Source organism: Panulirus ornatus, chromosome 3, assembly GCF_036320965.1.
Source record: "Panulirus ornatus isolate Po-2019 chromosome 3, ASM3632096v1, whole genome shotgun sequence".
NCBI lineage: Eukaryota > Metazoa > Arthropoda > Malacostraca > Decapoda > Palinuridae > Panulirus > Panulirus ornatus.
In genome coordinates, this window is record NC_092226.1 from 39,384,722 (window position 1) to 39,407,988 (window position 23,267).

Sequence of the window (23,267 nt, forward strand, 5' to 3'; positions counted from 1 at the left end):
TTAGCAGTCATGATCTGAGTATCACGCTGATGCTGAAGTTGAGATGGATGGTCGAATGGAGTCACGGCTCCACACGTACCTTTGCCTTTTGATCTTGTCTTCGTGTTTCAGCTGAGCAGGTTTACTGTACAGTGTTCGGGTTCTGTTGCACTTGGTTCCATAACGCAATCCGGTTCAGGCCTGAGGATGGAGCATTCGCATGTCGGTTTGTTTGTGTGATCAAGATATATATATATATATATATATATATATATATATATATATATATATATATATATATATATATATATTGTTTTCCTTTTTAATCTGTATGTGACTATTGATCAGGGAGTCAGCATTGATACACATCTGTATACAGGAAGTATAGAAAATACTATGGGAATAGACAATAAGGTTTAGGAAGTCACCACAGACCTTGACCCAGATATGGAAAGATAAGGGAAGATGATGCTATGGAAAATGATATCATGAAAGCGGAGGTTAGGGAGCCATCACAGTCATAGACTGTACAGTGATGGGAGCAGGGTAGACTCAGAGACGGAACGTGGAACCACTCGCATTGAGGTAATGACTATTGACAAAGAACAAGGGTGTTCCTTGTAGCCTAGAGTCTGTAGATACCGTGTGAGGGAAATGTTCATGTTCATCAAGACTGTCATATGATACAGGGGAAATTGTTCATTCCACCGCCCCTCCCCCCAAAAGGAGAATAAGAATAAGATGAAATTAGAAAATAAGAAAATGAATAAATAAAGCCTGAATTCGTTAAGAAAGGCAATGACCAATTTAAGGAACGACGTAGAATCTGCCACCCACAAGTTGCGCAGTTCATCGCTTGAGGAAAGCCAAGGTCACCACCATCTGGCTTTGAAAATACGGCACACACCTCGAGACGATCGCATCACACTCCCTACAGTGGACAGAAGAGAGGCTGAGGAGACAGACACAATGTTTTAGACTGACACTGGGTCAGACGAAGGTGCTAGAGAAGTGTCAAAGAAGGAAATGACTTGCTCCTCAGTACAAAATGATTAAGGATGTAAAAGATTTGCTGTGAAGCGGAGCATCCGCCAAGAGTGTCAGAATAGAACGGAAACTTCCCAGAATAGCTCAGAAATAAAACGAGTCACATCCTACATATCAACCAACACAGATGAACTTCAGTCACACAAAAGCGTTGTACCCTTTAAAGGTAGCTCGCTGACCGAGTCAAATGCGACACTTGCAGTCTTCACAGAAACTGGCATTTAAGATCACGTGGACATTAAGTATGCATCTTAAATTACATATTTCACAAATGTGATCGAACCGGAAGAACTTGTGGAGTTTAACTGTTCGTTAAAGAATCTCTTGTAACTTTACAGTAAAGATAATCTTATAATGACTGATCTTCTGAACTCCTTGAAGTGTTAGCTGTAAAGATCGAAAACCATAACCTTACCACTGCACCAACCCATGAGTCACCGGATACAAGACCACAAGAATTTGTAGATCAAGACTTGCCTCGACCGTCTTGGCAACGCAGTCCCTTACGCTGTTTACCAGGGGACCTCAGCATACCACACACAAGGAAACGAGTGTTAGGAAACATTACTGAGGCTGAGAATCCCAACAGTTGCAGAAGAGGGATCTCTTTTGAGCGATTTTGTCCTTAATCATTTTCCGCAATAGTTATACTTACACTGAAATATGACTGATAAGGGGTAGCTTGAAAAGCATGTTCTGTCGTTTTTTTTCTTTAATTGGGTTACGTTAGCAAGCTTCCAGTCTTTTTTGTACTTTTCCTTCTTGTAATGACTCGTTGAATATTATCATGTTAGGAATACCTATTTCTTGGCTAACTCCATTTAGTATTCTGGGAGGGATGCGGTCGGGACTACTTGGCTTCGTAGAATTTTTTTCGGGACATGTAAATACCTCATGATTATCATCATTTTTGCTTGTCCCATTTTTCGTTTTTAAGTACTTTGAAATAAGTTTTTTCTTGAAGAATGTATTTTTCTTGAATCGAAATATTTCTTCTGGGAGGAAATCCATTTCTTTACTGTCACTTTTTTTTTTAAGTTAGCTGAGACGGCACGGTCAACTGAGGCCTCAATCAAGGCCATCCCATTAACGCTATATGTATATATCCTAGCCTGAGCCAGGTACCCATTGTATTGACCAACCCCTAGGGGTTGATGAACACCTAGGTTAAGATGATATTATCATACATAAAGTATGTGTATTTAGGGTTTACCTTCATGTTGTGAGAAATTCGTCGTTTGCCTGATTGAGCCCGAGGTTGTCAACTGCCAGGGTTGTTAAGGTTTTCAGCGTCAAGTTACATCAACTATCCAAAGAATCTATGAACACTTTCCTCAAGTGTTAAGGATTAAGACCACGTTGATTCTCACTGTGCGAGTGGCCCTTCTGTAAGATTATGTTTTCATTGTTCTTTACTGGTTATGGTTGTCTCTCTATAATCTCATTATCCCGACCCCCCGATTTGTCCCATTCCTTTCACCTGACGCCCATCCTGTCGTGTACCCCTCCCCCGTCGCCCTTGGCTGCCCCACACCTCCATTGACCCCATGTTCCTGTACTCTCACTCGTACTTGCTTCATCCCTCCATACCCTTTCTCTTTCTTTTTTTTTCACGTATCTCTATCCCCTTCCCGTTCCTTGACATGCCACTCTCTACCTCCTTACCCCTGCCTGCACTCATCCACTCCCCGCCCGTGTCTGCTACGTGCTGCCCCTAGATCCTCCCGTATCCGGTTCCCTCAAGCCTTGACCAACTCCATTCCCTCCCTCCCCCACGCCCACTCCCGTCTTGCTGGACAGGTTCCATTGGCAGTACCAGTTCGGCCCTAAGAAGAAAGTGGACCACCAGTTAGGTCACCGTTTTTTCCCTATCAGAGCAGGAGCAGCGGGACGCACCGTGAGCAGTTGGTAAATCTGGTGTTCCAACTTGGGGACAGGGGAGAGAGAGTGATAGGAGAGCGGTATATATATGTATATATTGATGATATGACGATCACACTAGTCCGTGGTGCTTTCATGTCAGCGTAACAACACTTCAGCAGGAGTTGTGAGACAATGTTTCATGGGCGAAATCCACCTCATCAGGTGTATACAATTCACAAAATTTCAAAACCCAACACAAACACACTGACCTGTTGTCGACCCCTCTCGCCGCCGTGACCCAGCGAAAACTGAAATATTCTCAAGAGACCGTTAAAGGCAGCAGGGGTGGTGTGGCTCAGGGGGTGGGGGTGTTACGTGGTGTAGGGGGATGTGCTTGACCTGGGTAGTGAGTGGGTCGTGTATTCAGGTAATTCTCGCATGCCGTCCTGTCCTGATAGTTCCTTGTTAATGATGGTGATGTGTGGATTGTTAATGATGGTGATGTGTGCTTTAAAGCATCCTGGGGATAAGTTGAAGTTGTTGATATTAGCATATAAGACAAGTTTACCGACATTACGATTAGCGTCGCCTGACGGAGGATACAATGTGACTTGGATCATTGTTGTGTACAGGGTGGTCATTTCTTTGGGGATGTACAGTTGTAACATTACAGTGGTCACTCCTTCGCACCGACTACCTTTGCCAGTAAGATTTCTGTTTCAGTGTTTCATTTCTGTCCCTTGTATATATATCCTTACATACTTACACTTAACAGCATAAACGCTAGCCTATTTTCAATTAAGGTTTCATTGATAGTGTTGTTATATTGAAAGCCAACATCAGAACCACTGTTTTATTGCATCTTTCGTACATTAGCTAAATTAGGTGAACAGAGCAACACCTAACACAATGGTGATCTGTCATCTATTTCTACTTTGTTTTTAGATGTATAAATTGTCTTCCTGGCTTTCCAGTAAGCTGCTATGTTCACTCGGGATAACATAAATTCCTGATCGTACACTTTATTTGATTACATTCATCTTCTAGATTTATGGGATCACATATACGCCATTGCTGTTAAAAATATGGACATATCCACAGAGAGTTTTACAAAATGATCATGTACTGAAAAATAATGAATATGCCTTTCAGTGTTGGTAAGCTTTTAGCCAACTTTTAAGGATAAGTGATATGATTTCGTAGTTTTCATCTCATCAAGGGGCGTCAAATTGCCTTCTTGTTCACATATAGTATTAGACTTGATGGTGAAGTGAATATTTGATTTATTAAAGAAAACATGATTGTCATGGGAAGATGGCCATAGGGAATAAACATCATCAATGTATATTCGCCAAATCTTCCGTGAAACAAGTAATATATTCTAAAGTTTCATTAAACTGTCAGTTGTCCTGATGATGGACGTCCGATTATCCTTCTATATATATATATATATATATATATATATATATATATATATATATATATATATATATATATATAGACATTTAGACTGGGGTGTCTAAATGTGTGTGGATGTAACCAAGATGTGAAATAAGGAGAGATAGGTAGTATGTTTGAGGAAAGGAACCTGGATGTTTTGGCTCTGAGTGAAACGAAGCTCAAGGGTAAAGGGGAAGAGTGGTTTGGGAATGTCTTGGGAGTAAAGTCAGGGGTTAGTGAGAGGACAAGAGCAAGGGAAGGAGTAGCAGTACTCCTGAAACAGGAGTTGTGGGAGTATGTGATAGAATGTAAGAAAGTAAATTCTCGATTAATATGGGTAAAACTGAAAGTTGATGGAGAGAGATGGGTGATTATTGGTGCATATGCACCTGGGCATGAGAAGAAAGATCATGAGAGGCAAGTGTTTTGGGAGCAGCTGAATGAGTGTGTTAGTGGTTTTGATGCACGAGACCGGGTTATAGAGATGGGTGATTTGAATGCAAAGGTGAGCAATGTGGCAGTTGAGGGAATAATTGGTATACATGGGGTGTTCAGTGTTGTAAATGGAAATGGTGAAGAGCTTGTAGATTTATGTGCTGAAAAAGGACTGGTGATTGGGAATACCTGGTTTAAAAAGCGAGATATACATAAGTATACGTATGTAAGTAGGAGAGATGGCCAGAGAGCGTTTTGGATTACGTGTTAATTGACAGGCTCGCGAAAGAGAGACTTTTGGATGTTAATGTGCTGAGAGGTGCAACTGGGGGGATGTCTGATCATTATCTTGTGGAGGCTAAGGTGAAGATTTGTATGGGCTTTCAGAAAAGAAGAGTGAATGTTGGGGTGAAGAGGGTGTTGAGAGTAAGTGAGCTTGGGAAGGAGACTTGTGTGAGGAAGTACCAGGAGAGACTGAGTACAGAATGGAAAAAGGTGAGAACAATGGAAGTAAGGGGAGTGGGGGAGGAATGGGATGTATTTAGGGAATCAGTGATGGATTGCGCAAAAGATGCTTTTGGCATGAGAAGAGTGGGAGGTGGGTTGATTAGAAAAGGTAGTGAGTGGTGGGATGAAGAAGTAAGATTATTAGTGAAAGAGAAGAGAGAGGCATTTGGACGATTTTTGCAGGGAAAAATTACAATTGAGTGGGAGATGTATAAAAAAAAGAGACAGGAGGTCAAGAGAAAGGTGCAAGAGGTGAAAAAGAGGGCAAATGAGAGTTGGAGTGAGAGAGTATCATTAAATTTTAGGGAGAATAAAAAGATGTTCTGGAAGGAGGTAAATAAAGTGCGTAAGACAAGGAAGCAAATGGGAACTTCAGTGAAGGGCGCAAATGGGGAGGTGATAACAAGTAGTGGTGATGTGAGAAGGAGATGGAGTGAGTATTTTGAAGGTTTGTTGAATGTGTTTGATGATAAAGTGGCAGATATAGGGTGTTTTGGTCGAGGTGGTGTGCAAAGTGAGAGGGTTAGGGAAAATGATTTGATAAACAGAGAAGAGGTAGTATAAGCTTTGCGGAAGATGAAAGCCGGCAAGGCAGCAGGTTTGGATGGTATTGCAGTGGAATTTATTGAAAAAGGGGGTGACTGTATTATTGACTGGTTGGTAAGGTTATTTAATGTATGTATGACTCATGGTGAGGTGCCTGAGGATTGGCGGAATGCGTGCATGGTGCCATTGTACAAAGGCAAAGGGGATAAGAGTGAGTGCTCAAATTTCAGAGGTATAAGTTTGTTGAGTATTCCTGGTAAATTATATGGTAGGGTATTGATTGAGAGGATGAAGGCGTGTACAGAGCATCAGATTGGGGAAGAGCAGTGTGGTTTTAGAAGTGGTAGAGGATGTGTGGATCAGGTGTTTGCTTTGAAGAATGTATGTGAGAAATACTTAAAAAAGCAAATGGATTTGTATGTAGCATTTATGGATCTGGAGAAGGCATATGATAGAGTTGATAGAGATGCTCTGTGGAAGGTATTAAGAATATATGGTGTGGGAGGCAAGTTGTTAGAAGCAGTGAAAAGTTTTTATCGAGGATGTAAGGCATGTGTACGTGTAGGAAGAGAGGAAAGTGATTGGTTCTCAGTGAATGTAGGTTTGCGGCAGGGGTGTGTGATGTCTCCATGGTTGTTTAATTTGTTTATGGATGGGGTTGTTAGGGAGGTGAATGCAAGATTTTTGGAAAGAGGGGCAAGTATGAAGTCTGTTGTGGATGAGAGAGCTTGGGAAGTGAGTCAGTTGTTGTTCGCTGATGATACATCGCTGGTGGCTGATTCATGTGAGAAACTGCAGAAGCTGGTGACTGAGTTTGATAAAGTGTGTGAAAGAAGAAAGTTAAGAGTAAATATGAATAAGAGCAAGGTTATAAGGTACAGTAGGGTTGAGGGTCAGGTCAATTGGGAGGTAAGTTTGAATGGAGAAAAACTGGAGGAAGTGAAGTGTTTTAGATATCTGGGAGTGGATCTGGCAGCGGATGGAATCATGGAAGCGGAAGTGGATCATAGGGTGGGAGAGGGGGCGAAAATCCTGGGAGCCTTGAAGAATGTGTGGAAGTCGAGAACATTATCTCGGAAAGCAAAAATGGGTATGTTTGAAGGAATAGTGGTTCCAACAATGTTGTATGGTTGCGAGGCGTGGGCTATAGATAGAGTTGTGCGCAGGAGGGTGGATGTGCTGGAAATGAGATGTTTGAGGACAATGTGTGGTGTGAGGTGGTTTGATCGAGTAAGTAACGTAAGGATAAGAGAGATGTGTGGAAATAAAAAGAGCGTGGTTGAGAGAGCAGAAGAGGGTGTTTTGAAATGGTTTGGGCACATGGAGAGAATGAGTGAGGAAAGATTGACCAAGAGGATATATGTGTCGGAGGTAGAGGGAACGAGGAGAAGTGGGAGACCAAATTGGAGGTGGAAAGATGGAGTGAAAAGATTTTGAGTGATCGGGGCCTGAACATGCAAGAGGGTGAAAGGAGGGCAAGGAATAGAATGAATTGGATCGATGTGGTATACCGGGGTTGACGTGCTGTCAGTGGATTGAATCAAGGCATGTGAAGCGTCTGGGGTAAACCATGGAAAGCTGTGTAGGTATGTATAATTGCGTGTGTGGACGTGTATGTATATACATGTGTATGGGGGTGGGTTGGGCCATTTTTTCGTCTGTTTCCTTGCGCTACCTCGCAAACGCGGGAGACAGCGTCAAAGCAAAATAAAAAAAGAAAAAAAAAAATATATATATATATATATATATATATATATATATATATATATATATATATATATTTTTTTTTTTTATACTATTCGCTATTTCCCGCGATAGCGAGGTAGCGTTAAGAACAGAGGACTGGGCCTTTGAGGGAATATCCTCACCTGGACCTCTTCTCTGTTCCTTCTTTTGGAAAATTAAAAAAAAAAAATATATATATATATATATATATATATAGGGAACAAATGGGAACTTCAATGAAGGGGGCAAATGGGGAAGTGATAACAAGTAGTGGTGATGCGAGAAGGAGATGGAGTGAGTATTTTTAAAGTTTGTTGATTGTGTTTGTTGATAGAGTGCTTTGGTCGAGTTGGTGTGCAAAGTGAGAGGGTTAGAGAGAATGATTTGGTAAACAGAGAAGAGGTAGTAAAAGCTTTGCGGACGATGAAAGCCGGCAAGGCAGCGGGCTTGGATGGTATTCCGGTGGAATTTATTAAAAAAGGGGGTGACTGTATTGTTGACTGGTTGGTAAGGTTATTTAATGTATGTATGACCCATGGTGAGGTGCCTTAGGATTGGCGGAATGCTTCCATAGTGCCATTGTACAAAGGCAAAGGGGATAAAAGTTATTGGTCAAATTACAGAGGTATAAGTTTGTTGAGTATTCCTGGTAAATTATATGGGAGGGTATTGATTGAGAGGATGAAGGCATGTAAAGAGCATCAGATTAGGGAAGAGCAGTGTGGTTTCAGAAGTGGTAGAGGATGTGTGGATCAGGTGTTTGCTTTGAAGAATGTATGTGAGAAATACTTAGAAAAGCAAATGGATTTGTATGTAGCATTTATGGATCTGGAGAAGGCATATGATAGAGTTGATAGAGATGCTCTGTGGAAGGTACTAAGAACATATGGTGTGGGAGGCAAGTTGCCAGAAACTGAAAAGTTTTTTATCGAGGATGTGAGACATGTGTACGTGTAGGAAGAGAGGAAAGCGATTGGTTCTCAGTGAATGTTGGTTTGCGGCAGGGTTGTGTGATGTCTCCATGGTTGTTTAATTTGTTTACGGATGGGGTTGTGAGGGAGGTAAATGCAAGATTTTTGGAAAGAGGGGCAAGTATGCAGTCAGTTGTGGATAAGAGAGCTTGAGAAGTGAGTCAGTTGATGTTCGCTGATGATACATCGCTGATGGCTGATTCGGGTGAGAAACTGCAGAAGCTGGTGACTAAGTTTGATAAAGTGTGTGAAAGAAGAAAGCTGAGATCAAATGTGAATAAGAGCAAGGTTATTAGGTACATTAGGGTTGAGGGGTAAGTCAGTTGGGAGGTAAGTTTGAATGGAGAGAAACTGGAGGAAGTGAAGTGTTTTAGATATCTGGAAGTGGATTTGGCAGCGGATGGAACCTTGAAAGCGGGAGCGAATCATAGGGCGGGGGAGGGGGCGAAAATTCTGGGAGCGTTGAAAAATGTGTGGAAGGCGAGAACATTATCTTGGAAAGCAAAAATCGGTATGTTTTAAGGAATAGTGGTTCCAGCAATGTTATATGGTTGCGAGACGTGGGCTATAGATTGAGTTGTGCGGAGGAGGGAGAAAATGCTTGAAATGAGATGATTGAGGACAATATGTGGTGTGAGGTGGTTTTATCGAGTAAGTAATGAAAGGGTAAGAGGGATGTGTGGTAAAAAAAAAAGAGTGTGGTTGAGAGAGCAGAAGAGGGTGTTTTGAAATGGTTTGGTCACATGGAGAGAATGGGTAAGGAAAGATTGACAAAGAATATATATGTGTCAGAGGTCGAGGGAACGAGGAGAAGTGGGAGACCAAATTGGAGGTGGAAAGATGGAGTGAAAAAGATTTTGAGTGATCGGGGCCTGAACATGCAGGAGGGTGAAAGACGTGCATGGAATAGAGTGAATTTGAACGATGTGGTATACCGGGGTCGATGTGCTGCCAATGGATTGAACCAGGGCATGTGAAGCGTTTGGGGTAAACCATGGAAAGTTTTGTGGGGCTTGGATGTGGAAAGCGAAATGTGGTTTCGGTGCATTATACATGACACCTAGAGACCGAGTGTGAATGAATGTGGTCTTTGTTGTCTTTTCCTAGCGCTACCTCGCGCACATGCGGGGGAGGGGGTTGTCATTTCATGTGTGACGGGGTGGCGACGGGAATGAATAAGGGCTGACAATATGAATTATGTACATTTGTATAATTGTAAATGTCTGTGTGTGTATATATATGTATACGTTGAGATGTATAGGTATGTATATGGGCGTGTGTGGACGTGTATGTATGTACATGTGGATGTGGGTGGGTTGGGCCATTCTTTCGTCTGTTTCCTTGCGGTACCTCGCTAACGCGGGAGACAGCGACAAAGTATAATATATAAATAAATAATATATATATATATATATATATATATATATATATATATATATATATATATATATATATATATAGAAGGTTGATGGAGAGAGATGGCTGATTATTGGTGCATATGCACTTGGGCATGAGAAGAAAGATCATGAGAGGCAAGTGTTTTGGGAGCAGCTGAATGAGTGTGTTAGTGGTTTTGATGCACGAGACCGGGTTATAGTGATGGGTGATTTGAATGAAAATGTGCGTAATTTGGCAGTTGAGGGAATAATTGGTATACATGGGGTGTTCAGTGTTGTAAATGGAAATGGTGAAGAGCTTGTAGATTTATATGCTGAAAAAGGACTGGTGATTGGGAATACCTGGTTTAAAAAGAGAGATGTACATAAGTATACGTATGTAAGTAGGGGAGATGGCCAGAGAACGCTATTGGATTACGTGTTAATTGATAGGCGCGCGAAAGAGAGACTTTTGGATGTTAATGTGCTGAGAGGTGCAACTGGAGGATGTCTGATCATTATCTTGTGGAGGCGAAGGTGAAGATTTGTAGAGGTTTTCAGAAAAGAAGAGAGAATGTTGGGGTGAAGAGAGTGGTGAGAGTAAGTGAGCTTGGGAAGGAGACTTGTGTGAGGAAGTACCAGGAGAGACTGAGTACAGAATGGAAAAAGGTGAGAACAAAGGAAGTAAGGGCAGTGGGGAGGAATGGGATGTATTTAGGCAAGCGGTGATGGCTTGCGCAAAAGATGCTTGTGGCATGAGAAGCGTGGGAGGTGGGCAGATTAGAAAGGGTAGTGAGTGGTGGGATGAAGAAGTAAGATTATTAGGGAAAGAGAAGAGAGAGGCGTTTGGACGATTTTTGCCGGAAAATAATGCAAATGAGTGGGAGATGTATAGAAGAATGAGGCAGGAGGTCAAGAGAAAGGTGCAAGAGGTGAAAAAGAGGGCAAATGAGAGTTGGGGTGAGAGAGTATCATTAAATTTTAGGGAGAAGAAAAAGATGTTTTGGAAGGAAGTAAGTAAAGTGCGGAAGACAAGGGAACAAATGGGAACTTCAGTGAAGTGGGCTAATGGGGAGGTGATAACAAGTAGTGGTGATGTGAGGAGATGGAGTGAGTATTTTGAAGTTTTGTTGAATGTGTTTGATGATAGAGTGGCAGATATAGGGTGTTTTGGTCGAGGTGGTGTGCAAAGTGAGAGGATTAGGGAAAATGACTTGGTAAACAGAGAAGAGGTAGTAAAAGCTTTGAGGAAGATGAAAGCCGGCAAGGCAGCGGGTTTAGTTGGTATTGCAGTGGAATTTATTAAAAAAGGGTGTGACTGTATTGTTGACTGGTTGGTAAAGTTATTTGATGTATATATGATTCATGGTGAGGTGCCTGAGGATTGGCGGAATGCTTGCATAGTGCCATTGTACAAAGGCAAAAGGGACAAAGGTGAGTGCTCAAATCACAGAGGTATAAGTTTGTTGAATATTCCTGGGAAATTATATAGGAGGGTATTGATTGAGAGGGTGAAGGCATGTACAGAGCATCAGATTGGGGAAGAGCAGTATGGTTTCAGAAGTGGTAGAGGATGTGTGGATCAGGTGTATGCTTTGAAGAATGTATGTGAAAAATACTTAGAAAAGCAAATGGATTTGTATGTAGCATTTATGGATTTGGAGAAGGCATATGATAGAGTTGATAGAGATGCTCTGTGGAAGGTATTAAGATTATATGGTGTGGGAGGCAAGTTGTTAGAAGCAGTGAAATGTTTTTATCGAGGATGTAAGTCATGTGTACGTGTAGGAAGAGAGGAAAGTGATTGGTTCTCAGTGAATGTAGGTTTGCGGCAGGGGTGTGTGATGTCTCCATGGTTGTTTAATTTGTTTATGGATGGGGTTGTTAGGGAGGTGAATGTAAGAGTCTTGGAAAGAGGGGCAAGTATGCAGTCTGTTGTGGATGAGAGAGCTTGGGAAGTGAGTCACTTGTTGGCTGATGGTACATCGCTGGTGGCTGATTCATGTGAGAAACTGCAGAAGCTGGTGACTGAGTTTGGTAAAGTGTGTGAAAGAAGAAAGTTAAGAGTAAATGTGAATAAGAGCAAGGTTATTACGTACAGTAGGATTGAGGGTAAAAAAAAACTGGAGGAAGTGAAGTGTTTTAGATATCTGGGAGTGGATCTGGCAGCGGATGGAACCATGGAAGCGGAAGTGAATCATAGGGTGGGGGAGGGGGCGAAAATTCTGGGAGCCTTGAAGAATGTTTGGAAGTCGAGAACATTATCTCGAAAAGCAAAAATGTGTATGTTTGAAGCAATAGTGGTTCCAACAATTTGTATGGTTGCGAGGCGTTGGCTATGGATAGAGTTGTGCGCAGGAGGGTGGAATTGCTGGAAATGAGATGTTTGAGGACATTATGTTGTGTGAGGTGGTTTGATCGAGTAAGTAATGTAAGGGTGAGAGAGATGTTTGGAAATAAAAAGAGTGTGGTTGAGAGAGCAGAAGAGGGTGTTTTGAAATGGTTTGGTCACATGGAGAGAATGAGTGAGGAAAGATTGACCAAGAGGATATATGTGTCAGAGGTGGAGGGAACGAGGAGAAGTGGGAGACCAAATTTTAGGTGGAAAGATGGAGTGAAAAAGATTTTGAGTGATCGGGGCCTGAACATGCAGGAGGGTGAAAGGCATGCAAGGAATAGGGTGAATTGGAACGATGTGATATACCGGGGTCGACGTGCTGTCAATGGATTGAACCAGGGCATGTGAAGCGTCTGGGGTAAACCATGGACAGTTCTGTAGGGCCTGGATGTGGAAAGGGAGCTGTGGTTTCGGTGCATTATTACATGACAGCTAGAGACTGAGTGTGAACGAATGGGGCCTTTGGTGTTTTTCCTAGCGCTACCTCGCACACATGAAGGGGAGGGGGTTGTTATTCCATGTGTGGCGAGGTGGCGATGGGAACAAATAGAGGCAGACAGTATGAATTATGTACATGTGTATATATGTATATGTCTGTGTGTGTATATATATATGTGTACATTGAGATGTATAGGTATGTTTATTGTGCGTGTGTTAGACATGTATGTATATACATGTGCATGTGGGCGGGTTGGGCCATTCTTTCGTCTGTTTCCTTGCGCTTCCTCGCTAACGCGGGAGACAGCGAGAAAGCAAAATAAAATAAATAAAATAAATAAATGTATATATATATATATATATATATATATATATATATATATATATATATATATATATATATATATATATATATATTCATAATTACCCCATAACCATTTATATGAAAGAGGCTTAGTGTGACCCAGGAACATTCTACAGGCTCTTGCTGATCAAGGCTGCCCTACTTTCAGTAGCAGGGAAATGTAGACTCCTTTCGAGTGAGTAGTCTTTTACGAGTCTTTACTCCTAGTGACAGAATTTCGTCAAAGGTGACTTGCGATATAGCCTCAAGCAGCCAGATTCCTGGAGGGTGAAAGGCGTGCAAGGGATAGAGTGAATTGGAAGCTGCTGGAGGAAACCGCAAAAAGGTCTTTGGGGTCTGGTTGTGGATATAGGATTATAGGTTAAACCTAGCCACGTTTTCACATTAACACGCTTTTTCTTCACCGGAGAATGATGTCCCTTCATCATTCTGCAGCTGTTAATGCAAGCCGGTGACATTTAACCCATCTCATGCTAATCAAAGTACAGTTACCCACAACGCCATACCCCTCCTATCACCGAAAAGCACTTCTCTATCACTCGTTCCATATGTCTCCACCGGCAACACATGCATTACATTTTACTCCCCCTCAGTAAAGGATTATTCAGAATTTTGAGCATGCAACACCCACTCATACACAAACACACTGTTGCACCCTCCCTGACGATTACATTCCCGGCCTAAGCACTCCACAAGCAACAAAACAAAATACACAACCCCTCCCTTCAATCAGCTATATTCCTAACAACAGAGAACCCCGTTCACTCCTTAGATATTGTACAGTTCAACTTCACTGGCATCAGGAACAAGCACACTGAAGTGCTCAACCTTCTTCAGATAAAGGCCATACACGTTAGCCCTCATCCAAGAAAGTAACCTGACACCCAGATACTCCCTCGCTCCTTTTATTTACACAACCCTAAGACGAGATGGACAAGGGGAGCGACTGCATCCTCCTGCATAGTAACAGTGGCCAGAGACTTCAACAGACATTTGGCACCGTTCTCCGACATATCCTCGCACCAAAAATACTTGATGCTATCCCTCACAAAAATGACAAATAGAGAATAGCCAGCTTCACTGCTGGCTGCCAAAGGCTTCACTTTTAATGCCTGTATTCCTTGCAGTGGTTCTTCAAGGAGCATTTTTTTCACTAACCCTCTTCAGTCTCTTCCGACACGACCTCCCATCACCTCCTGCAGATCACAGTGCGAGGGCCCTCTCATATGCAGGCGACCTCACAGTAACATGACAGCTCCCTGGCGGTACGCAAGCAGGAACAGACATGCAACACTACAGCGCACGGTCGTATCAGTGGCACACCCAGAACAGAATGTGTATATCTCCACTAAAATTTTCAGGCACCCTTCCAGCCCGAGACGGACACGAATCCAGTCTGCATCCCCCATCCCTCCCCTTTAACCTTATATGACCAGTCTTCCCCTGTCAACAAAACTCCAGCTATTCTGGACGAAACGTATACCACACACATAACACACACTTCCAACTATCCATCTAAAACCACACTCCCCAGACATATACGAGTTACGCTTTTTCGTCTGCTCTGTGGACACCGCCCATATGTACATTACCACCAATGTCTATAGTAGAAACGGATTGAACATATCACAGGACTCCTCCTGCTCAAGACGTAACTTACATAATCAAGATACTGAACACTTACTCATAGATTGTCCTGCCCTCACCTCACACTTATGCACCTTGACTTATGATCCCGCCCGATTGAAGTGGCTAAAAGAACTCCATAGAGGAGGTTCCTGGTGCGGGAAGGTAAAGGTAAAAAGGTATTGATTTGTTCATGATTACCCCATGACCTCTCTCTGAAAGGGTAGACAGTGCTACGCTTAGTAGAAGGGACAGGATGCATTCCCTTGTAATGAGAAATTCTTTGACGTGACTGTAGTCTGTTTCGTCATTTGTTAGTGATGCAGCCTTGCCAAAGTCGACTTTTAACTCGCAGTGTAACCCGAAGCGAACGGTGTCCGGTGACGCCAGTGAAAAAGCACACACACACACACACACACACACACACACACACACACGCACGCACGCATGCACGCACACACATTTTTTTTTTATTATACTTCGTCGCTGTCTCCCTCGTTAGCGAGGTAGTGCAAGGAAACAGACGAAAGAATGGCCCAACCCACCCACATACACATGCATATACATAAACGCCCACACACGCACGTATACATACGTATACATTTCAACGTATACATACATATACATACACAGACATATACATATATACACATGTGCATATTCATACTTGCTACCTTCATCCATTCATGTCGCCACCCCATCACTCATGAAATGGCGGCACCCCCCCTCCAGCGCGCGCGCGCGAGGTAGCGCTAGGAAAGGACAACAAAAGCCACATTCGTTCACAGTCAGTTATGTGTATTAATGCACCGAAAACACTGATCCCTTTCCACATCCAGGCCCCACAAAACTTTACATGGTTCAATCCATTGACAGCACGTCGACCCCTGTACACCACATCGTTCCAATTCACTCTATTCCTTGCACGCCTCTCACCCTCCTGTATGTTCAGGCCCCGATCGCTCAAAATCTTCTTCACTCCATCCTTCCACCTCCAATTTAGTCTCCCAATTCTACTCCTTCCCTCCACCTCTGACACATATATCCTTCTGGTCAATCTTTCCTCACTTATTCTATCCGTGTGACCAAACCATTTCAAAACACCCTCTTCTGCTCTCTCAACCATACCCTTTTTATTACCACACATCTCTCTTACTCTTACATACTCGATCAAACCACCTCACACCACATATTGTCCTCAAACATCTCATTTCCAACACATCCACCCTTCTCCGCACAACCCTATCTATAGCCCATGACTCGTAACCATATAACATTGTTGGAACTTCAAACATACCCATTTTTGCTGTCCGAGATAACGTTTTCGCCTTCCACACATTCTTCAACGCTCCCAGAACGTTCGCCCCCTCCCCCACCCCTGTGACTCACTTCCGCTTCCATGGTTCCATCCGCTGCCAAATCCGCTCTCAGATATCTAAAACACTTCACTTCCTCCAGTTTTTCTCTATTCAGAGTTACTTCCCAATTAATTGGTCCCTCAGCCCTACTGAACCTAATAGCCTTGCTCGTATTCACATTTATTCTCAGCTTTCATCTTTAACACACTTTACCGAACTGTCACCAACTTCTGCAGTTTCTCACCCGAATCAGCCACCAGCGCTGTATCATCAGCGAACAACAATTGACTCACTCCCCAAGCCCTCTCATCCACAACAGACTGCATACTTGGGGATATGGGAGAAAGATTGCGTCTCAAGTATTCCCTGCGTGTCGTAGAAAGCGGCTAAAATTGAGCGCGGGGGCTGGATATCCTTCCCTCCAGTTTTTACTTTTCCAAAAGAAGGAACAGAGAAGGGGGCCAAGTGAAGATTTTCCCTCTAAGGATCAGTTCTCCGATCTTGACGCGACCTCGCTAAAGTGGGAAATGGCGTACGTGGGATGTTCAGTTTAGTAAATGGAAATGGTGAAGAGCTTGTAGATTTATGTGCTGAAAAAGGACTGGTGATTGGGAATACCTGATTTAAAAAGAGAGATATACATAAGTATACGTATGTAAGTAGGAGAGATGGCCAGAGAGCGTTGTTGGATTACGTGTTGATTGATAGGCACGCGAAAGAGAGACTTTTGGAAGTTAATGTGTTGAGAGGTGCAACTGGAGGGATGTCTGATCACATTATCTTGTGGAGGCGAAGGTGAAGATTTGTAGAGGTATTCAGAATAGAAGAGTGAATGTTGGGGTGAAGAGAGTGGTGAGAGTAAGTGAGCTTGGGAAGGAGACTTGTGTGAGGAAGTACCAGGAGAGACTGAGTACAGAATGGAAAAAGGTGAGAACAAAGGACGTAAGGGGAGTAGGGGAGGGATGGGATGTATTTAGGGAAGCAGTGATGGCTTGCGCAAAAGATGCTTGTGGCATGAGAAGCGTGGGAGGTGGGCAGATTAGAAAGGGTAGTGAGTGGTGGGATGAAGAAGTAAGATTATTAGTGAAAGAGAAGAGAGGCATTTGGACGATTTTTGCAGGGAAGTAATGAAAATGAGTGGGAGATGTATAAAAGAAAAAGGCAGGAGGTCAAGAGAAAGGTGCAAGAGGGGGAAAAAGAGGGCAAATGAGAGTTGGGGTGAGAGAGTATCATTAAATTTTAGGGAGAATAAAAGATGTTTCAGAAGGAGGTAAATAAAGTGCGTTAGAGAAGGGAACAAATGGGAACTTCAGTGAAGGGGGCTGCTAATGGGGAGGTGATAACAAGTAGTGGTGATGTGAGGAGATGGAGTGAGTGTTTTGAAGGTTTGTTGAATGTGTTTGATGATAGAGTGGCAGATATAGGGTGTTTTGGTCGAGGTGGTGTGCAAAGTGAGAGGGTTAGGTAAAATGATTTGGTAAACAGAGAAGAGGTAGTAAAAGCTTTGCGGAAGATGAAAGCCGGCAAGGCAGCAGGTTTGGATGGTATTGCAGTGGAATTTATTAAAAAAGGGGGTGACTGTATTGTTGACTGGTTGGTAAGGTTATTTAATGTATGTATGACTCATGGTGAGGTGCCTAAGGATTGGCGGAATGCGTGCATAGTGCCATTGTATAAAGGCAAAGGGGGTAAGAGTGAGTGCTCAAATTACAGAGGTATAAGTTTGTTGAGTATTCCTGGTAAATTATATGGGAGGATATTGATTGAGAGAGTGAAGGCATGTACAGAGCATCAGATTGGGGAAGAGCAGTGTGGTTTCAGAAGTGGTAGAGGATGTGTGGATCAGGTGTTTGCTTTGAAGAATGTATGTGAGAAATACTTAGAAAAGCAAATGGATTTGTATGTAGCATTTATGGATCTGGAGAAGGCATATGATAGAGTTGATAGAGATGCTCTGCGGAAGGTATTAAGAATATATGGTGTGGGAGGCATGTTGTTAGAAGCAGTGAAAAGTTTTTATCGAGGATGTAAGGCATGTGTACGTGTAGGAAGAGAGGAAAGTGATTGGTTCTCAGTGAATGTAGGTTTGCGGCAGGGGTGTGTGATGTCTCCATGGTTGTTTAATTTGTTTATGGATGGGGTTGTTAGGGAGGTGAATGCAAGAGTTTTGGAAAGAGGGGCAAGTATGAAGTCTGTTGTGATGAGAGAGCTTGGGAAGTGAGTCAGTTGTTGTTCGCTGATGATACAGCGCTGGTGGCTGATTCATGTGAGAAACTGCAGAAGCTGGTGACTGAGTTTGGTAAAGTGTGTGAAAGAAGAAAGTTAAGAGTAAATGTGAATAAGAGCAAGGTTATTAGGTACAGTAGGGTTGAGGGTCAAGTCAATTGGGAGGTGAGTTTGAATGGAGAAAAACTGGAGGAAGTGAAGTGTTTTAGATATCTGGGAGTGGATCTGGCAGCGGATGGAACCATGGAAGCGGAAGTGGATCATAGGGTGGGGGAGGGGGCGAAAATTCTGGGAGCCTTGAAGAATGTGTGGAAGTCGAGAACATTATCTCGGAAAGCAAAAATGGGTATGTTTGAAGGAATAGTGGTTCCAACAATGTTGTATGGTTGCGAGGCGTGGGCTGTGGATAGAGTTGTGCGCAGGAGGATGGATGTGCTGGAAATGAGATGTTTGAGGACAATGTGTGGTGTGAGGTGGTTTGATCGAGTAAGTAACGTAAGGGTAAGAGAGATGTGTGGAAATAAAAAGAGCGTGGTTGAGAGAGCAGAAGAGGGTGTTTTGAAATGGTTTGGGCACATTGAGAGAATGAGAGAGGAAAGATTGACCAAGAGGATATATGTGTCGGAGGTGGAGGGAACGAGGAGAAGAGGGAGACCAAATTGGAGGTGGAAAGATGGAGTGAAAAAGATTTTGTGTGGTCGGGGCCTGAACATGCAGGAGGGTGAAAGGAGGGCAAGGAATAGAGTGAATTGGAGCGATGTGGTATACCGGGGTTGACGTGCTGTCAGTGGATTGAATCAAGGCATGTGAAGCGTCTGGGGTAAACCATGGAAAGCTGTGTAGGTATGTATATTTGCGTGTGTGGACGTATGTATATACATGTGTATGGGGGGTGGGTTTGGCCATTTCTTTCGTCTGTTTCCTTGCGCTACCTCGCAAACGCGGGAGACAGCGACAAAGCAAAAAAAAAAAAAAATATATATATATATATATATATATATATATATATATATATATATATATATATATATATATATATATATATATATATGAAATTTTGGAATTGCTTTGGAGCGCGAGGCTCTTTGAGGAGAGAGAGAGAGAGAGAGAGAGAGAGAGAGAGAGAGAGAGAGAGAGAGAGAGAGAGAGAGAGAGAGAGAGAGGAGCGGGTGCCGATCGACAAGGTGTTATGAAAAACACATTATTTTCCACAAACAAAACGTCCAGTGCAGACCCATTGTTAAAACTATTTCTGCATGAAATCATTGCACCTAGGGATAGATTTCGCGAAGATTCTAAAAACTGAAAAGAATATTTAGCATAGCGCTTGTCATGTTGACCTGGAAGCGTTTTACTACATTATTTTTTTTTTTCTCTTTTCAGAATTTGCGGAAGGATCTCCTGTGCTGCTGGCCAAGTCCCCCGAGGCTCGAACACTTGTTGCTGGACTTGGCTACTTGCGATACAACAAGTTCAGGTGCAAATTAATGAAGTTAAGTGAAGGGAGGCAGCAGCTGGCAGAGGTGTGTGGCCGCCGTGGAAACTAATGGTGACGACTTGAGGCAAATCTCACGCATCACGTTAACTTGACTCGCTATGACGACCCAAGTGTAAAGTTTTCTTAAGGCGTCCTGTGGCAGGCCGCCCATTAGGACTCCGGTCTCTCTCGTGATTCCTACCAGATATCCTGTCTAGCTGGTCTCTTCCCTGCCCCTCAATATGAAGCTCAAGGAGCGTGTGATAATCGCGGTGATGACCGGTCTGGTGCTCTTGACGGTAGTGTTAGTGCTCGACGTGGAAACGCGCCTCACCTCCGACGGACACTCACACACACCCGCCCACGCCCGCATCCAGTACGCGTTCCGGCAACGACACCTGCAGAAAACGAGTAACGCATCTCGTGAGGCGTCCTTAGCAGCGGCCGCCTCGGCTCAGCTTAGCGCCGCTAACGACGACCCGGCTCACCCTCCTCCCGCATCAGGAGATTCGCTGCTGGATGTCGGCGCCACAAATGGGCGAGAAGAACCTAAGCCGACACCCACCGTACCTCCGGATCCTTACAACGACTTGCTGGAAGTGGTGACCAAAGTGGAGAACCTCAGCAAGAAGAGTCGACGGCGCCGCAAGCATTGGAACCCCACACTCGGGGAACTCCTCGGACTGGATCTCAGGTGAGTACCTCTGAACCACCACCTTCCCCCCACCTGAGAGTACCTGTGAGCCCTCACCTCTCCCCACCTGAGAGTACCTCTGAACCCCCACCTCCCCCCACCTGAGAGTACCTCTGAACCCCCACCTTCCCCCCCCACCTGAGAGTACCTCTGAACCCCCATCTTCCCCCCACCTGAGAGTACCTCTAAACCCCCATCTTACCCCCACCTGAGAGTACCTCTGAACCCCCATCTTCCCCCATCCCCTTCCATGGGTGATTCCTTGACCCTAATCTCGGGTATGTATTTTGGAATGTCACCTTATAGAACCCGCTGTGCTTAGTTTAAAGTGGATGCCACTGGAATCCTACCCGGCAAGAGTTCCATTTAAGGGAAATCCCCTCCTTGGGGGAAATTCTTGGCCTAAATTCTAGATACATCGCTGGAACCTCAACCCACACGAGCACCCTGCTTAGATCTTGGGTCAGTCCCGCTGGATTCTCATGCTTTGGGAACTTCTCGCCCTGTATCTCAGGTGATTACTGTTGCAGCCCCGTTCTTGTGCAAGCACTTTACCATGGTCGTAGATAAATACCAGGGGCACTTGCCATTCGTTCTGCTGCTCAAGAAATCTTATTTTGGGGGGAAATTTGGATGAGATTAGGAATGAAGTAAATCCTTTCGTAATGCCAGCTCAGACTTTATTATACCTCAGGTTATTTTTGTACATGCATCAGGACGTGCTGGCTTAGCGCTTAGTTAAGCTTTTTCAGTTTCCCAATGGAAGTTTTTATAGAGTTTTTACAGCTGTAGATTTTGCATATACAGGTGTCTAGATTATTATGCTTTCACAGCTTCAGGTCTTGCTTGAACAGCTGTAGATCTTATGTACATGTCCAGCTTCTCCACGTCATCCTTTGCGGCAGTATGCGGACTTCGCCTCCCCCACTGCTTGGCTGAGCCACACTGGAGGTGGGGAGCCTCGAGCAGGTGATGATGAGACTAAAAAATCTCATTAAATTTTACCTGCCATTTTTGGAATTTTTCTTGATGCAGAAGATTTGCTTAAAATCTTCGTTATAAGGACTTTTTTCATATTGAATTTGGATATGAAGTTAGAATTATGTTTGGAGGCCATAAAGACCTGTAATTATATGATGACATTTTAGAAACATTGTGTCGTTGTTCGTTTTGTATTTATTGGGCATCTGTCGGCTCGGGGAAAGCATTATGAGACATTTTCCGTGATTGTTTTAAGTACAGAAACGTTCCATTATGTCGTGTTACAGTTTCAGAAGAAAAGGTGTTTCAGGAGGGTAATAGATTTCCTTAGAAAACTCAGTAGAAGGACTATTTTTCATGCTAGATACAGATCTGAGGTTGGAACATTGTTTAGGAGTCGTTAAGGTCTGTGATGACGTAATTACATTGTACAAAGATGATTTCGTTATTCGCTTCTCATTTATTGAGCATCTGTCGGCTAGGGGAAGCAATATGAGATATTTTCATTATGTTACGTTACATTATAAGAAAATAATATGTAGGCTAAAAAAAGATTCCCTGAACTGTATTACGTGAGATTTTTTTTTCGGAGTGTAATAGATTTCCTTGAAAACCTCAATACAAAGTGTATTTTTCATTCTGAACGCTAATCTGGGGTTGTAATATAGTTATGGGTCATTAAGACTTGTAACTATATAACTACCTTTTTAAAAGCTTGCATTATGATTTGCCTCATATTTATTGCGTATCTGTCAGCTAGGGGAAGCATTAAGAGATATTTTCCATGATTATTTCAAGTATAGAAGCTTTTTATTATTTTATATGACAATTTTAAATGGAAAAAAAAGTGGGGCTAAAAAATCCCCGGCAATTTTTGGTAATAGATTTCCATGGAAAGCTCAGTGTAAGGATTATTTCGCATACTAAATACGAAATCTGTTGTTGAAATAATGATTGTGGATCATTAAGACCTGTAATTATGTGGTTACATTTTACAAAGATTGTGCCACAGTTCGCTTAGTATTTAATGGGCGCCTCACCATTCTTTGCGACTCTCTGCTTCCCATCACGTAGCCAGGCTTCTCTTCAGTTTCCTATGTAACCAGTAATGCCCAAGACCCGGACTTGGTGCATCAGGTTAACATGCGGGACTTTGTCGAGTGTTTGCTGGAAGTCCAGAAATGTAATATCTCTTGCTTTTGTCTCGTTGTGGGTATTGAATGATAGCACTCAAGGAGGTTTGTAAGGCGTGCTATGTGACTTCTAAAATCATGGTGTGTGTGTGTGTGTGTGTGTGTGTGTGTGTGTGTGTGTGAGAGAGAGAGAGAGAGAGAGAGAGAGAGAGAGAGAGAGAGAGAGAGAGAGAGAGAGAGAGAGAATGATGGTAGAAATTGTGAGAGAAAGAGACGGAGAGGGCAAAGAGGAAGAGTGTCATACTGGAGAATAGTGGAACTAAAGAGTAAAGGAATGTAAGTGAAAAAAAAAAGAGATGAAAATCATCTCAAAGAACACGAGACATATTACTGGTAACCGTTACCCTCGACGGACATCAAAGTATTACATGCGTGTTTTGCCAGCAAACATTCCATTTTCCTCGTGGGAGTTTACATAAGCTCTTCACAAAACAATAACAGCCAAAAGTACACTCTAAGAAGGCTATATATTTCGGGTATGTCCTACAGGTAACACAGTCCTTCTGTCGTGTAAAAACACTTATCATGACCTCTTCCATGTGGGACAGAGGAAGTTGTACAATCATTACCTTCGCCCCACGACGAATGGAAATACACTCAGCATCTTTACCATCACGGAAAAG

At 43.1% G+C, this 23,267-nt stretch overlaps 1 protein-coding gene across 2 annotated transcripts in view; it reads left to right on the top strand.

Annotated features, from left to right (window-relative positions):
• LOC139762445 (extracellular serine/threonine protein CG31145) overlaps positions 1-23,267 on the top strand; it is a 1,101,583-nt gene that overhangs the window by 573,531 nt on the left and 504,785 nt on the right. For both annotated transcript variants that reach the window (XM_071687351.1, XM_071687341.1), the window contains one exon: positions 19,683-20,470. In XM_071687351.1, the coding sequence (XP_071543452.1) occupies positions 20,019-20,470 (452 nt within the window). In that variant the 5' untranslated portion in view covers positions 19,683-20,018. The remainder of the gene's footprint in view (positions 1-19,682; positions 20,471-23,267) is intronic.